Genomic DNA, 17,789 nt, shown 5'->3' with positions numbered 1-17,789 from the left:
CTCGTCGTGTCTTTCAGCCTAAATGGTAGAGCCTTTGGACGTAAAGCTCAAAAATAAGTAAATGAATTGACCAATATAGTATTAATTGTATTTAATGAAGCTCTTTATTCATACTTGTAAAATTTGTTTCTCAACAAAATTTATGTATACTCGCTTCTTAATGTGGTGTGCGGAACACACAATATGAAACAAGGTGAAACCTCACAGTCAATTACAAAAAAACTAAGTTTGAATCTGTTAGCTTAATTTTGCACTTGAGATATGTTAATGTATAAAATGGTTGATTTACTATTTAATTTCTTCCAGAGATATTTTTGACAAAGTGAAAGCAGATATAAGACTGATGAAAGAAGAGTTAAGTGTCATTGAAAGATCAAAAACACCAAAGGAAAGGTCGCTGGCACAATTGAAATCAAGTCTCGAAGCTATGATGACTACAAAGGAAGGTTTAGAGTCAGAACTTCATCAGGTAATTGCACTAAATTAAAATCTTTTTTTTTTTTCCGAAGGAAATTTAATGATACAATAAAATAAGATGATAAATAATAGATACAATAATAACGAGATTTGGCTTATAGTAATGACAGTTTTTTAAAGGTCAATTCATATGATCAAATACATGTCTGTTGTGCCTGATAACTATTGAACAACGTGGACCATTAATAAATGTCACTCTACATACCTATGTCACTATCAGGGCCGCCCACAGGGGGGATGTATGGCGCAAGCTGCGCCATTGAGAAAAATTTTGGGGGGGATTTTACTCTACTTTCGAACTAGCAATTTTACTGTCGGAATAGCATTAAAACACGATTTTGACAAGCTAATTTTCAAAAATTTTCCGGGGGGAGAACCCGTACCCCCTGCTTCGATAATCGATGAATTAAGTACCGCGCAAGTAGCCATATGAAAGGAAAGGTTGGTTCTTTTAAGAGAGAAGGGCCGCCCACAGGAGGGATTAATGGCACAAGTTGTGCCATCGAGGAAAAAATTGGGGGGAATAAAAAAATTGGGGAAGAATTTTACTTTAATGTCGAATAAGTAATTTTGCTGTCGTCAGAATAACATTGGAACACGATGCGATTTTTTTTTTTTTAATCTCGAGAATGAATCCCCCTACCCCTGCTTAGAAACTCTATGAATGAAGTACCGCGCAAGTTGCTATATGAAAGCATGGCGCCAAGTTCTGGTGAACAACAGTTACAAACACTCAAGGAATCACTTTCAAATTTAGATTTGAAACTTGCCTATGTTGTCTGTTGAAAATTATAAAGTAGTTTGACATAATTGTGAGCTAGTGGTAACCATACAGACAACAGCCAAGTTTCAAATCTAAATTTGAAGTGAGCCAGTGAGTGTTTGTAACTGTTGTCCACCAGAACTTGGCGCCTATTTTTGTGATTTCAATTCTTTTTAAGGCCACTCGTACTTGACTCTTTTACAGGAATGTTTTTTGTTGGATATCACTTCTTTTTGTAGGCTAATTTCGAGGATAACATTTTCTTTTGGTATCAAACTCAATAACTTGTAACTTGCGTCTTACTTTTCATGTACAAGGGAATTATATCAATATTTTGTAAAGAAAAAATAATACTACTAATTGTAAAAAAAGAATACCTGTGCCATACATAGTGTGTAGAAGTTTTTATACCCTTCAATATCCTTATAGAACAGCGTTTCCCAACCTTTTTCAAGTTGCGGCACACTACAGGTGTAACTTGAATTCTCGCGGCACACCCATATATATATATATATATATATATATATATATAATTATTACTATTATTATTTGTAAATATAAAATACCGTGGTATTTTTGTGTGATTACTGATCTCCTCCTTACAGAGAAGAGAGCTCGATCACTGATTTTGCCCCGTGGTAAATCATTATGCTTATTTTTCATTCTAATTTTAAAATAGAAAACAACTGCAGTGAAATATAAAACTCGGGTTTTTAAAAATCCACTTTCTCTTTTGAAAACTGTATCTAACCTTTCACTAAAAGGGAAGATCAGTAAATAAGGAACAAATAAACAAATCTCCTATACTTTTAAAACACAAATGTAGGTAATTTGTATGCATGTTTGCTTTGTTGAATTTATTGAATGATATGTTAAAATTTCAAGTTACGAAATAGTCTGCAACAATAAAGAAGCAATAATGGTCATGACAATGATAAATACGTTTTTCAGCATTAAAAATGTACAGAAAAGTAAAGCAGTATGAAACTTAAAATTGTAGATTTATAGTTTAGTAGAGGTTCATAGTAATGTGAAATACAAATATACATTTCCCCTATATCTTAGAATTTGGTTCCTATAGAATTACATTTGTTTCGATTTCCTCGCGGCACACCAGCGGCCCATTCGCGGCACACCAGTGTGCCGCGGCACAGCGGTTGGGAAACGCTGTTATAGAACATATTTAGTATTGTACGCTACCAAGACTACTAAAAAAAGTAATGCCATTGTTATAATTGCTACTGCCCCTACTACTACTACAAGCACTCTATAATACTACTACAGGAAATAAAAACAACAACAAAAATAACAATTACTAGTACTATAAAACTACTGTTACACTGAGCAATTGTTTTTAGAGGACTTGAGTTTTGAGGAGGGAAGAGATTATTAGTTTTGGGGGGGAGTGCGCCATCAGCTTTGGGGGGGATGGGCACCCCTGGTCACTATTAAGTTTTAGATTTTTAATTTTATATATATATATATATATATATATATATATATATATATATATATATATATATATATATATAAACATAGGCGATTTAATGTAAGGCGGTATCAGTTAAATAACTAAGTTGTAAGATAGTCATCTGGTGCAAAAGATAAACACACAGGCTCATACAAGAGAATTGTATTTATCTGGAAGACGAAGAAGGAGAAATTTCCTGCTATTTCTTAGAACATGTGCTCCATGCAAGACGCCTTACATGAGCTAGAGGCTATTAACTGAATTCCTTACTGCGTGTACCTGGGAATGCCTGTAATGTAGAGAAACATTTTCTTTTTTATACAAGTAATGAGTGAAAATGTGAACTGGGCCAGGAGCGAGTCTCCAATTTTGGCGTGCCATACGCAATTACTACGTATCTCAGTGTTGAACCAAATTACCCGCACATTTTCACTATTAAGACAGTTTTTAATTAACTCAGACCACATAGGCTGCACCAAAAGTTAAATATTTTGTTCTTAATGTCTTTTGAATTTTGTTCTTAATGTCTAGAACTCTTGAATTTTTTCATAATTGGTAAGCTCTATGATCAGCATTATACTTGAAAAGCAGAAATTGCTTGTATATGATGTAATGGAAATATTTACTTTTATACTATATTAAATATTTTCAGGAATTAATGTCACAGTTATCTGTATCGGACCAATTAGAAGTAGACAAACTGAATGATGATATTCGAAGATTAACGCAAGAGAACAAAGAAGCATTTAGTACTCGTATGCGATTGGAGGCCGAGAAGAATAAACTAGAAAATCTACTAACTAATAATTTAATTCGACGAAAGGATGAACTGGTTCAGGTAAGTTGTCTATTGCTTTCAGTGTAAGCGTTACAAATGGGCTATTGTAACGGTTAGGGTTGGAGTTATTTCAGTGAGAAGGTACAAAACCATGTGCTTCAGTAGTGCATTTCTGGTGCGAGAGGGTTCAAATTCAGGTTAGTATTTGAATTTGTGGTAGGTATAATCGTGTTCGTGGATTTTCTTTGCGTTCTCCTGCAACCGGACACTTTCATATTCCACCAGATTTTCCATAAGCATTCACTCATTATCTGTCTCCTTTGGCTTAAAGGGTGTAATTGTTGAACGTTAAATAATGTTGTTTTCTTATGAAATGATAGGTGTCTATCTTAGCAATACCACTAGGTTAACAGTTTTGCCAACCTAACATAAAATTATTTTCTCAAATGCCACTGCGTCAGGCAATTACATGTCCCAAATCTACATATCAAACGTTAACTTAAAATTTCACATTTGCTATTCAGTGTTGCAAACTAAGGGCGCAGCAGTAATTTTCAATTGCTTGTAATTTCGATTTTGTTTGAAGTGTCATATGATGACCTAGTATTCAACATTAAGGTACTTTGGATATGCATTGGTCCGTTCTTCCCACTTTCATTATGCTTTTGCAGAAGCGTTGATTATTTATCGATGTTTGTGATACCGTAGCGTCCTTAGTTTACAACACTAGTTTCCAACAAGTGAGGTACTGCAAGGTTTTTGTTTCATATATAGACTTGAAATATGTAATAACCTGACGTAATGCAATTTGCAAAAATAACTATGATGGCTTAGCAACGCTGTTTTCTGATTGTATTGCAGTGTATGTCAATGTCCCCTTATCGATATTTCCATGGTACGAAATTTCAGCGTTTTATATCTTTTAGTTTAAAAGTAATAAGGACATATCAAGATAAACGGTCCACCCTTATATATATATATATAGGTTGTTTCAGAGGGAAAGGGCAATACTTCGGTAAATTGTAATATTTGTGATTCTAAGTAGAGAAGTTCATATGAACATTAACTATATTCTCAACGGTTTGAGAGCTACGGGTTTTGAACCATTTTTGACCGTATGTTGCTTATTGCTCTCCCTGTAGTCCACTAAGGTGAGACATAGCATTTTAAAGGTGATGGTATGTCTTTTCCAACGGTATGCAACTTATGGCAGTGGTGTTTTTGAAATGGAAGTTATTCAGGGAAATTTTGGAGAAGTTAAGATTATTTAAGAGATTGGATGGCAACAGTGTGATTGTTACTATTTTAGTTGACCATATGCATCCTATGGTCCAAATGTTTCCGGGTAATGACGCCATATTCCAGGACTATAATGCACTTACACAGATGGAGCTGTAATTACGTGGTTTGAGGAATATAGAGATAAATTGAACATCTCCCCTGGCCCACACTATCCTTGGACCTGAACATAATTGATCATCCGGATCCGTTTTGGAAACACGAATTTGTTGCAGATGTCAGCCTCTATTCTCTCTCATAGCACTGAGTGATTCACTGCACGCGAAATAGTGTAATATTCCACTTAATACCATTCACTACCTTTATGAGTCCATTCCATGTTGCATCAGTGCTATCCTGAGAACAATAGGTTGTCTAACGCTATATTGATCTGCTAGGTTGTAAGGTGTTTCCATTAAATCGATAAGTATATATATATAGTATGTAACACACGAAGTTATAAAGAAATTCATTTTAAAAAATCTTAGTAAAATGGAATAAAAGTATTTGCAATAAACGTGCAGGATTGGATATACAGTATGGAACTGATTATAATTGATGAAACAATTGAGAATTAATCAAAAGAAGAAATATTGTGTATTTTATATATTGTGTATTTATTTATTTATTTATTTATTTATTTATTTTTTATTTCCTACTTTTTGTTTTTAGTAATTTTCACTTCTACTTTTTGATTTAATTTTTGAATGAATGATTTATTAAGTGATTCGTACTAGATCAACATTTTAACTATTTCTAAAAAAATGCGAGTTTTTACTAAATTAGAAAGCATATACGTTTAAATAGTGTCTGTGCTTGTTCTGACAATGCTGTAGTATGAGAGAAAATTTTCTAAACTAAACAAATCATAATTTTTAGCACTGAGTACATTACTGGCATGTGTGTAAAGTAGCCGAACTTATTTCTTAATTAATATAATAGTTTCAGCTGCCAACTACTGGAAAATAATTATTTCGATATTATCATTAGCAAAAGTGTAGAATCCAGTGATTTCGTACAGTAACAACCAAAAGAATGTTGAGTGGTTACGTATAAGTTGAAATTAAGATTTTTTTCCGTTGTGTTAACATTTTTTGCATCGTTTAAACTTAATAGATCCATATATTCGATGTTTTGTTGTCGATATTCGTACGGTTTTTCGCAATATGTTTCATACCTTTGGTGTTTTCATTGTCGGTACTATATATTATTCATGTGTTGCTTATTTTGTGTGTGATCAATATTATGTGCCTTGGTTATTTTTGATGTCGATCATCGGCGAAGACAGGTAAGCCAAGCTGATGCTGTGTAATACTAACCACCCACCCCTCAACTCCCCCATATATATATAGATAGATAGATGTAGATATATACGTATATGTGGAGAAAGAAGGGAGGCCTGAAGCAGCGCCTTCAGCAATCAAAACAATTGGCGCTCTCTGCTATCAGTGGTCTGAGACTTGACCCTTCATGTCGCACCACCATTACTTCTGGCTTACTTGACAGGAGTCCGCTATCTCTTGATTCAGGCAGCTTCTCAGTAGCCTCGTAATGTTTGGTCAACACCGAAAAATCTCTGAGCTCCCACTGGAAATCAAATCTGAGATTACAAATGAAGAAGGCATGTGCGCCAATCATTTAGCTCATCGAAAGTTTCAGTAGTAACAATAACAACCAGCACCAGTAATATCTAATTACTAGCTGGAATACTCATTCTTCACATGGGTCAGATTAAATATCTATTTAAACAAACTGAACAAGGAAAGAAAAAAATACATCAGTCATTTTCTAGTACTGTTACATATCCCGGTTAACGCCCCCTGGGACCCCCTGGTTCGAATTAAAAAAAAAAAAACGCCTGTGGGCCCCAGCCGATGGGGGACGTATTTGGAAGTCATTGCCTGTTGGAGTATCACCATTCATCTCAACAACCGCAAAAGCTATTGATTTGATACTAATATCGGTCATTTCGGATTATTTTTACATGTCTCAGTAAATCCCTCCCCCCGCGCAGGTGATCTTCCGGTCCGCAATGGTAGCAAAATTTGCAAGCCATCGCTAATGGAAGTGTCACCATTGATCTCAGCAACCGCGAAAACTATGGATTTAATACTGATATCGGTCATTTTCTACTGCTTTTACATGTCTCGGTAAACGCCCTTCCCCCCTAAGATCCCCTTGGTTCGAATTTAAAAAAAGAAAAAACTAGGTCTTGGTCTGGGGCCTGGACCAAGGTACCAGTGACCAAAATTCGGTAATTCTCGGTCCACTCGTCTGGTCCCCATGCCGCACACGGACAGACAGAGAGACACACACACAATTTGTTAGATTTATAAACATAAGCGGGAATCGGAAGCGTTCAACACGAATGGACACAATAATTAAAGTGTAAAAAAAACAACTAATAGTAAGAATTTTTATTTATTTACACCACTAACGTGTTCTAGAGTTGCTAGCTAAATCAAATACTTGCAACAATACCATGTTACATACGAAACAGTAGATAAAATAAAATAAAATAACACTTAGATATTGAGGTGGGGAGCTGACCCCCATGACTTTATCTTTCCTATGGTGTGGATAGGTGATTTTTGACTCTCGTTGATATGGCTTCGATGTTAATATGTCATGGATATGTGTTGTCGATGTTTTGACATAACACCGTTCAGTTAAATTTTCATGACGCGTTCATCGTGCATTAACGAAAACAGAGTGTAACAAGTGACACATAAAATATAATAAACGACGAAATTGAGTAAAATTATGTTCATAAACATTAAATATCAAAATAACATGGAATAACGTTTGAAGAATTCTTGAACTTTAAAAATGCATAGAATGTAGCTAAATCGCAGTAAAGCGGGTCATTACTGAATGTCGAAGGTTTGGTTGTCGATGTTTAGCTTATTTATGTTTCCGTTTTCCATGTTTTGGCTGACGATGTTATGGCAGTCTATAATATTAACGTGTGCTACAAATTTCAAACTGAAATAACTTAATATCTTAGAAACTTTTATGCTTGGGGACAGAGCGCAGTTCATCAGAAATTTATAACACTGTGTATTAAGACAATTTAAGGATGTATTTAATGAATGTCTTAGGGTAAAAAATGAAACAATAGATTTTTTGGAGGAGGGGGGGATATATTCGACATCATACCAAAGCTCTTAGGGCTCGAAATGGTCTTAATTACAAAAATCTACTAAATTGTAATGGCACAGAAACAGATGTAATACTCACAGGCTAATTCAGCGTTGAAGATCTCCTAATGTTATCTTTTCACTATTAGATCTTAATTTAAACTCCGAGTAAACTCTGTACCCAACCAACACTGTTCTTTTCCGGGATCCGGATACTTCCTGGTTGTAGCGAAGAGCTTAGTTTCGGCCTTCTAATGAAATTCCTTATTCTGTTATTTCCTTATAGGAAAACTTCCTATAACTGGTGTGATGCCTACGTTATCTGTTTTTATTTTCTTAAACAAATAGCTTGATTGTCGCTTTTTTATTTCACAACAGCCAAAATAAATTTCCAAACTACTGTATATCTTTGAATTTTGCATACTTTACAATATAGTTGTCAATGATTTGTCAGTAGATGGTTTGAGTGTCGATATTTTAATATTCGATATTATGTTGTCAGTGAGTTAACGTGTAAGTCATGGTAGGTACCGTCATTATTATGTGCCATCCATGTTTCGTACTGTTAATGTTATGTGTGTCGACGCTTTAGTTGTTGATATTATAAGCTGTCGATGATTTGGTTATTGGCTGTTTGGCTGTTGATGTTTTCTGGTTGAAGATTTGGCTGTCGGTTTGGTTGTCGATGATGCGGTGTTCACTATTTTGGTTGTCGTTGACGTGACTATCTGATTTGGTTGTCAATGACTTCGCTATCGATGAAATGTATCATCGATGTTTAGTATTTAATATTATGTTGTCGATAAATTGAGAACCATCCCACTTAAAAGGTAATTTTCTGTATAAGCTCAGGTATTTATTTATTTATTTATTAAATTCAGAGGTTCGATGAACAGACTCCCGTTGAAATCAGTGTTCCCATAAAAATGCTGTCAAGTTGTATTAATTTCAAGTACAGTTTTATCATGATGTGCTCAACAACAATAGTGTTTGAAATGTTATTTATAACAGTCACCATTTTATTTTGTTTTGTTGAAGCAAGATTTGATGTAAAAATAATATCTGTTGGTGGGTATTTTCTGTGTGATTATTAATTGATTTTGAATATATGTTTTCGATAGGCACTTCAAGAGATCTCAGTTGAAGACCGGAAAAGGCAGCTGGAAAACAGCAAATCCGAACTGACTGGAATAGAAAAAAGGATTGAAGAAGTGAATACTCAATTTAAAGAGCTAGACAAAAAAGTACAAGAACTCACTAAAAAGGTATGATACCTAATCATTATATCAGGATTTTTTTAAGCAGTGAATGTAAATTTATAACTTATTGAAGTTCTTTAGAAATAAACTAAAAATGTACTCACCTTGCTTTTTTGAATCCTGCTATGGATTTCTTCAAAGTATCATGTAATAATCGTATTTTCACTGACTGCTGTCACCATTGCCAAAACATAAGAAAAAGCTGGTTTTGTGGGTATGAGATTTATGTGAATTATATGTAATAATTATGTACAATAATATACTAACACTTGAAAAAACAAACATTTTGACGCTTGCAGTGAATAAGAATTCTTTAGGGACGTTTGAATGGAGCCTGGTAAACAATAAAAACAAATAGATTGGTAAAATATATGTAGACATAAATGATATTAAAACACAAATAATTAAAAATACAGTTATAGTATATAACGCAATAAAAGATTACGTGAAATCCACATGATATATTTCGCATTAAGTGTTGATTTGTAGCTGCTTGTGCCATGTACAAATGCTATTATTATTACAGGCTTTCCGATGCTCCTACATTTCCTACATGTTAACGAAACCTCGTATATGTTTGTGCCATTGCTATTTCCGTTTGTGAAAATAACATAAGGAAACAAAGTGGTGGTGATTGGAGGGCCTCTTGCCTCCACAGTAGGGTGGTTGAATGGAGACTCTTCTGTGTTTCGTTCTTTCTGCTTATTGTCTAAAGATAATTACACCAGACAATATACAGATAGCGCAAAAAGTATTCATACACCTACAAAATGGAACAAAAAATAAACTAATTTCGTCATATTCATTAAAAAGTTCTATGGAGTAGTGATTTTAAAGACTTACAAATAATTTATTTAGGTATATCAATACTTTTTGCACTAATAGTAGGCAAATAATTGTTGAATATGTAACACATAGTCAAATCTTACCTTAAAAGAAAATTTACCTTGCCTTACAAACACTGATTTTCTGATGCAAATCATTTTTGCACTTTCCTTATGGTCGTTACTTAGTACTGGTGAGCTACATACAAAAACACTAAGAAACTCGTATAAAATTTTTGCAACAAGATAATTACCCATTTAGTTGTATTTAGAGTAGAATATATGTTCATATAACAATTGGTTAATTTCCATGTATTTTTTTATTTCTACCTATTGGATAATTGAAATATTTCTTTTTCACAGCTTCACGAAACCTCCTATATTTTTTCGTCGCGATTTCCTATATATTTTTTTCATTAGCATTGGAAAACCTGTTATTATGAATATATAGTCCTATGATGATGGAATTTCAAATGCTTTATCTACTTGAAATGCTTTTTATTAATAGGGAACGTATCGTAGCGCATGAAACTAGATCATTATGCCAACCGTATCCACAGAGTATAAAGCAAAATTGCATTATTCATTGTGTGCATGAAGTTGAAAATCAATCAGTGATGCTGAGGACATTCAATCGGTTGTAAATCACCGCCGGTTGTCTGCAATTTAGTTATGGAAAGTGCTTGACCAAGTGGAAGGCTCGAAAATGATTGGACAAATCTAGAAAACAGACCATAAGTTTGCACATCGGTAGTTAGGACAAGCTATGATCAACCCAATGAACCAGTGGATGAAGACAGTGGATCAGAATATTTGTAATAACAAGAAAAATAAAGATTGGATCAGAGCACAAAATCATTTGTGACAGGCGCGGTGGCTCACTGATAGAGCGTTCACCTCCGGTGTTTGGGGTCCCTGGTTCGATTCCAGCTCGCACCGTGTGGACTTTGTGGTGCACAAACACTGCGCTCGTGCGTTTTCTTGGGGTTCTCCCGTTTCCTCCCGCTTCCTTCATTTCACCGTGGGACGTAAAACTTAAAAGATTTCATTTCATTTGTGACAGGTTAGGCTTCAGTAAAGTGTCCGAGAGATTGAATCTGCAGCAGTAAACTGAATGATAGAATGTTATCATACTTCGAAACGCCACAGAACTGAGAAGAATTACTTGATTAGTTGATCGGATAACCACTAGAAATGTTTTTTGGATTAATGATTTTCGCATTGAAAGCGAGAGAACAAATATATGAACTGTACTTCTTAGAGTGCTTTGCTGCGAGATCTTTTACAGCCAATAAGAAGGAAACGGTTTGAAGTTGTTTCGACAGACATTTGCGTGCAACACATAAATGTTCGTCAATTCAACTCGTCTACGACAAGAGGGCAACGAGTTACTATCCTCGACAGGAAAATTTTTCTCCTGAAGACGAATCATTTCACATGTACGTGTACTGACTTATCCATCCCCTTGAAGCAACCTTGCCTTTGTTTCAGGATATGTTTGAGCCGATGCACATTTCGATCACTTATGTTACGCGTACAGTAGGAAATCAACTAGTAGTATGTTTCTTAGTTTCTGTCAGTAGAAATAAACACTCAGATGACAATAAATAATATTGTTTGTATATAATTATTTTTTCTTCATTTAATGCAGCAAAAAGCCTCACAACAGGAAATGGAGAAATGGAAGAGTAAAGAGAAAGAAATCCAGGAACGAATAGAAGAAGATGCGAAGGATTTGGAGAAAATGGCATCAAAACAAAACATGCTGCAACAGAAAATTGCCGAATGTACAAAGAAAATACGAGATTTGGGTTCATTGCCATCGGATGCCTTTGACAAATATCAGAATCTGAGCTCGAAACAGGTACGGTCTTTGTAATTTTATTTGTTGTGTGATGAACGACAAACTTGTTTATTTGTTATAAATGGACTTTTTTTTCTCCCAAGAAAATGATAGCAGCAATGAAGTTAGTTTCTGTAGTGACAAAAGTTCATTCATGAATTTTTATGTGAATCTTTTAGGTAGTATATACTAGCCGAAGATTTGCTAGAAAGCATGGTCCCAAGGATTATTTTCAATCCTCGCACGGCCAAGTGGGGTACCTAAGGTCCCCCAGATTATTATTTTTTGAAATAATTTTGTGTGTTATTTTCTTAGAGCCTTTTGTTTCTTTTGTTGTGTTAATATTTTCGAAGTATGCATATGCTCATGTGATGGTCATTCCCACGAAGCTCCTGGTTTATTTGCTGTAAACGTTGGGGGACCTAAGGTCCCCTACTGTATACCTTCACGTTACCTAAAATTTTGTCTTCATTTTTGGCTATAGTGGGGGGACCCTAGGTACCCCATGAATATTAATGATCTTTATGAAGACTTATTAAGTTGCTGCTAAAATGAATTATTTACATTACGAAGTTCCCTGATTGGAGTCAGTTTCACAGCTCCCGTCAGAAGGTTTTCATAAAGGAACTTTGCAAGGAATTAGCTCTACCACATGTTGTTTACCGCTTGCAAGTCACTCCAAATTTATCAGGGTTGGAAGGAGGAAGTGCATGAACGCGCTTGTTGTATAATCGGGGAGTACAAGGTTTGGATTCCAGGATCGGCCATCATTACTGAGACTTACATCTTGGCATTTATTGTATGAGACTGAAGACAAGAAGGAATCTTTCATTAGAATTAGCAGTATATCTTTATGCCTACAAAGAGCTCCTTCGTGGCTAAGCGGTTAGCATACGCGCCTTTGGCGTGGGAGTCCCGGTTTCGATTCCCGGCGGGAGCTCATGTGGTTCGGATTCCACGTTAATCAGTAGGTCCATGTCTCATATAGCCTCGCAGCTGAACGGGACGTTAAACTCAAAATCAACTCAACTTTATGCCTACAAAAATAACTAAACAGCGTTGACTGATTGTACCTGGACGACAGAGATATACAAATAGGTAGATATATAAACCAAACCACATGGCACAATCCTAAAGGGTTAAGGCCTGCCACGCGGCTTTTTGTCGGTGGCACGTGGTCAGCATACCGCTATTCCCAGCTGCTTTATGAGTACCAGCTTGGCCCCAGGGTTGCCCCCGGTACTCATTTCTAGAGGTTTCTTCTATTCACCCGCCGGGAAACAAACCCAGGTCACTGGATAACCAGTCGGTCGCTCTACCGATTTCACTACAGGCCAGCTCAGATATATATATATATATATATATATATATATATATATATATATATATATATATATATATAGAGAGAGAGAGAGAGAGAGAGAGATGTATGTATGTAGGGATAGGCGAAAGAACGTATAAATAGATAGTAAGATAGATCGATAAATGCAAATCATGAACTATTTGCATATAATATATAAACACGGAGTAATATAGAAATAGTCTGCAATTATATATTTATATATATATCTCAAGAGACATAGAAATGCCTTTCCTGATAATGCCTTCTATTGAAACACTTTTAAAATATGTGTCTGATGATGAAACTAAAACCAAAAACACAGAAGGAAATGAAACGTGGAAGGTGTTTCAAGTGCGACAGAAAGCAGGATACAAAGTTAAAGGTTAAATGCGAAATCTCTAAGCGACGGATATGTTAGAGGCACAGAAAGACTTCAAGAGTTGTGAAGTGTAACAACTGTGCATAAAATCTGAATGAAAAAGGGATAAATTGCGAAAAAGAATGTAGTGAGACACACAGTATAGATAGGAACACAAAAAATGTGTTACTAAAATTTTGTTATGAAAGTAATGTTTGGGGTTGCTTGTATATCTTATCAGTATGTTATCAAGTCAAAATAGACATATAGACACTGTAACAGGAGTTGTATAAAGAAAAAAGGCAATAAGAACAAAATTTGATAGAATTTCTAATGGGGTCACTTAGGTCCCCCATTTCATCGTTTATGTCATGATTTTTAGCTTGGCTGTGCGAGGGTTAAAAATAAAAATCAGTTTCTGAATTTAAGAAGACAATTTTCTTTAGTAGTATCTCTTTACCACTTACTTTTATTTTCATACATTATTATTTGAGATAATCTAGAATAAAACTATGAAGGAGTCCAGTGGACAACATCGTGTTAGCTGTCTCGGATTTGTCATATTTCCTCCCACATTCTCATTCCATGAATTCTTTCATAATCATTCATATTATATATCCGTCTCTTAGCCTACAAGACATATACATAAGTCGTAAAACCTAAAGATGTCATTTATTTATTTATTTGAATAGTTCGGTATATATATCAAAATATATAAATAATACTGACTTAATTTTTTTAAAAGAGAAAGAAGAAATTTATGAAATAAATAAAATTGAAAGTCAATAGACTTCGTTTTGCGCACTAAGGATGCAAAAGCGATAAAATAATCTTACTTCATCCTCTATTTGTAATTTCTTTGATGTTGGAATGAAAATCGTCAATTTTATTCACGAATATAGTAAGAAGTTTTAAGGTTTAGAAAAAACAAGTGGACAGTAAAGATTTTAAAGGGGTCGAGCGCTTGCAAACTTCTTATTATACCTCTAGTGGCCCCGCGTAGCGTAGTCGCTAACGCTCTCGCCCTCGATGCGAGCGGTCCCGGGTTCGATTCCCGGTGGGGTCACTCGGTCGAAAAAATGTAACACGCTTTTTCGGGCCAGCCACCCTGAATGAGGTTTTCCTGGGTTTTCCTCATTCACACCGGGCGGATGCCGGGGTGGTGCCTAGCTTGTGGGTCCCAGGCCGCTTCCTTCCTTCACCAATCCTTTCTTCCTCCCATTTCCCCGGATTGTGTGCTCGTCGAGGGACGTCATCCCTCAAATCGTGAAGGGCTAAATGGCCTTAGATGCCGAAAGCCCAGAAATCTAAATCCCCCCCCCCCTTATTATACCTCTAGTGAAGGAGCACCAATGCAGTAGCTCTTAAAATAAGTTAATGATTTCTATACATTCTTTACGGGTGAGGGGATTAATGTCATTTTAGTAATGTACCAATGGAATATAACTTCTAATTTATTAGTTATATTTCGGTGTAATGGAACTCCTAATCTAAATTTTTCGAATAATTCTAGCTGGCAGTTTTATACTTTCGTGTTGGATTACGTAGTATTTCAGAATAACATTTATCAGTAAGACCTTGTTGAATCCATTCTTTTCACCTAAAGAGTACCAGTGCCTAATTTTTGATAATTCGTTCTAACCAGTGGAAGTTCGATAGCTCTATAAAAATAAATAAATAAATAGATACACATTGACGTTCGTGATCTGAGAATATGTCAATTCAGCATGAATGCACTTTTCTTCTGTGGTGGCATTTTTTCTGTCGTCCCAGGAATACTTATTTTACATGGCCTTTCAGCGTGTAAGTTTTCTTGGTATGCCTTCCAAAACATGCACATGCTTATTTATTCTTTTGACTGCTATAAATTTCCAACCCATTTTCTTTCGAACTTTCAATGACGCAATTTGCGTCGTACTCCTCAGTCGACGTGTGCAGTACACCACACTGCCTGTGAGGTAGGCAGCTCGGCCGTCTTCCGTGTGGTCCATGTTGCATACGTTTCGAATGTTTCAGTTCTTTTGCATTAACCGTATTCTTCCCGTGCGAAGAACAGGCATGTTAGATCGCCCGAAGCTTCCTCGTTGTTATATATTTCACGCATTTATTTACTTTCAGAAATTTTGCATAAACATTCTTCCTATGCGATGCCGGGCACTTCTGCTAGTGTTGTATGTTGTATGCTTATTGCAGATGTACGACTATTGGAGAGTTCACAGTATTAGTTGAAGCTAATTGGACCGTATTGGCATGTATTGACATACATATACTTAGAGAAGACTTTGTATCAGTTGTTTCTCTCTATATATAAATAAAATTGTTTTTTCGATTTTCCATTTATCATCGGAAGTTTCCAAGATGAGTCTGAGTTATAGAGAATATTTCGACTGAATCCAGCGTGAGCAAAATATGAAGCTTTTACTCCTTCAGATTAGCGACATTCAATATTAATTGATTTATGACTGCAAATAGTTTTCTACAATTCAGAAACACTAATCATATACCTAAATAGTTCATAAAATTAATGTAGAATGAGATTATATTATTAGTTAAATGCTAAATTTATTCTTCAGGTATTTATTATTAATAAATATTATTTTATTATTTTATGTTGTTAGCTTTTTAAACAAATGGAGAAAGCAAATAGCGAACTGAAGAAGTACAGTCATGTTAACAAGAAAGCGTTGGATCAATTCATCAGCTTTTCCGAACAGAAAGAAAAATTGGTTAAAAGGAAAGAAGAACTGGACCGTGGGTAAGAAATATTTTCGTACCTATATACACACATTCGTCTAACGCATGGAATTGAACAATTCAGTTATTTTTGTGTTCTTTAATTTTTCTCACCTTCCTAGTTCTCCGTATCTGCTCAATAATTTAGTACAGGGCGCGGCACGTAAAACCGGCTCGTAAAGTGAACACATAAAATGAAATGTAATGTATTGAATATGACTACTCACCTTCACAGCAGGTGCTGAAAGTGTCCTCCGCCCACTTCAACACACATGTGAGCACGATTGAGGAGATTCATATATACCCTTGTCAGTTCTTGTGTTGTAATGCTATTGGTACATCCTGAATCCTGGTCTTGAGTTCTTCAATTGTGTGTGGATTTGTTTCGTATACTCTTCCCTTTAACAGTCCCCATAAGTAAAAGTCACACATGGACAAGTCTGGTGACCGAGGAAGCCACAAGCCTTTGCTGATTGTCCTCTCTGGTGTAAACATCTCATGCACAAGGGACAATGATGCAGCTGATGTGTGGCATGTTGCATCGTCCTGCTGAAAGTGACATAACTGACGCTCCTCTTCGGTCAAGTGTGTATAAAACTCCTCCAGGATTCCCATATACACGTCACTGTTCACTGTCGTCTCAAAGAATATGGGCCCAATAACGCGTGTGGCGGAAATGGCACACCAAACACCAATCTTCTCATCATGCAAAAAAACCTGGTGGATTGCGTGTGGATTTTCTGTCGACCAATACCGGTTGTTTTGGGAATTTACGTTCCCAGACAGGTGGAACCACGCCTCGTCACTCATGATGAGCACTAATGGATCCAAGAAACCACTGGCAACATTTCTCAACAGCCATGAACAGATATGCACCCTCTTCTGCAGGTCAGGCTCCTTCAGTTCTTGCACAACACTTATCCGGTACGGTTTTAACTTCAGTCCCCTTAAAACATGTCTGCAACTTCTCTCACTCGCATGAACCTGTTGACTCAATCTCCTGGTTGACTTTCGAGGACTTCTTGTCATTATCTCCTCCACCTGCATCTTTAATTCAGGTGTGCAGACAGATGGTCGCCTGTTCCTGGGAGCATTTTGAACCGATCCTGTACGCCGCCATTTTTCAATCAATTCCTGAATGGTGCTTTTTGCTGGCACAGAACGTCCTGGAAATTTCTCCCGAAACAAATTCTTTGTTTTCACAAAAGATCCAGTGAGAATGAACCCTTCAACAATGGCAACACGCTCGGGTATCGAATACGGCATTATCACACACTGACACTCACCCGGCTTAACACAACGAGGCCTTTTTCTCAACTGGTTTCGACAAGTTTCACTGGCTGCGGCTGCACGTGACTGCTGCAGGTCACGTAAGTCGACCCGACCTCGACACGCCATCTCTTGGTACGAAGGTAGATTATTTAAGTGTTGCCAAAAACACAATATACCAGAATATTACGACGGGCCGGTTTTACGTGCCGCACCCTGTAGAAACGTGTAATAGTATATGTACGAGGGTAATT

General features: G+C 36.1%; 1 protein-coding gene across 1 annotated transcript in view; it reads left to right on the top strand.

Moving 5' to 3' along the window:
• Positions 1 to 17,789, top strand: part of SMC3 (structural maintenance of chromosomes 3) — a 152,963-nt gene that overhangs the window by 73,461 nt on the left and 61,713 nt on the right. Inside the window, exons 18-22 of the mRNA XM_081763303.1 lie at positions 307 to 469; positions 3,364 to 3,549; positions 9,029 to 9,172; positions 11,642 to 11,854; positions 16,152 to 16,288. Coding sequence (XP_081619429.1) covers positions 307 to 469; positions 3,364 to 3,549; positions 9,029 to 9,172; positions 11,642 to 11,854; positions 16,152 to 16,288 — 843 coding nt within the window. The remainder of the gene's footprint in view (positions 1 to 306; positions 470 to 3,363; positions 3,550 to 9,028; positions 9,173 to 11,641; positions 11,855 to 16,151; positions 16,289 to 17,789) is intronic.

This window comes from Thermobia domestica, chromosome 1, assembly GCF_964235325.1.
Source record: "Thermobia domestica chromosome 1, izTheDome1.hap1.1, whole genome shotgun sequence".
Classification (NCBI taxonomy): Eukaryota; Metazoa; Arthropoda; class Insecta; order Zygentoma; family Lepismatidae; genus Thermobia; species Thermobia domestica.
This window is presented reverse-complemented; position numbering and strand designations above follow the sequence as displayed.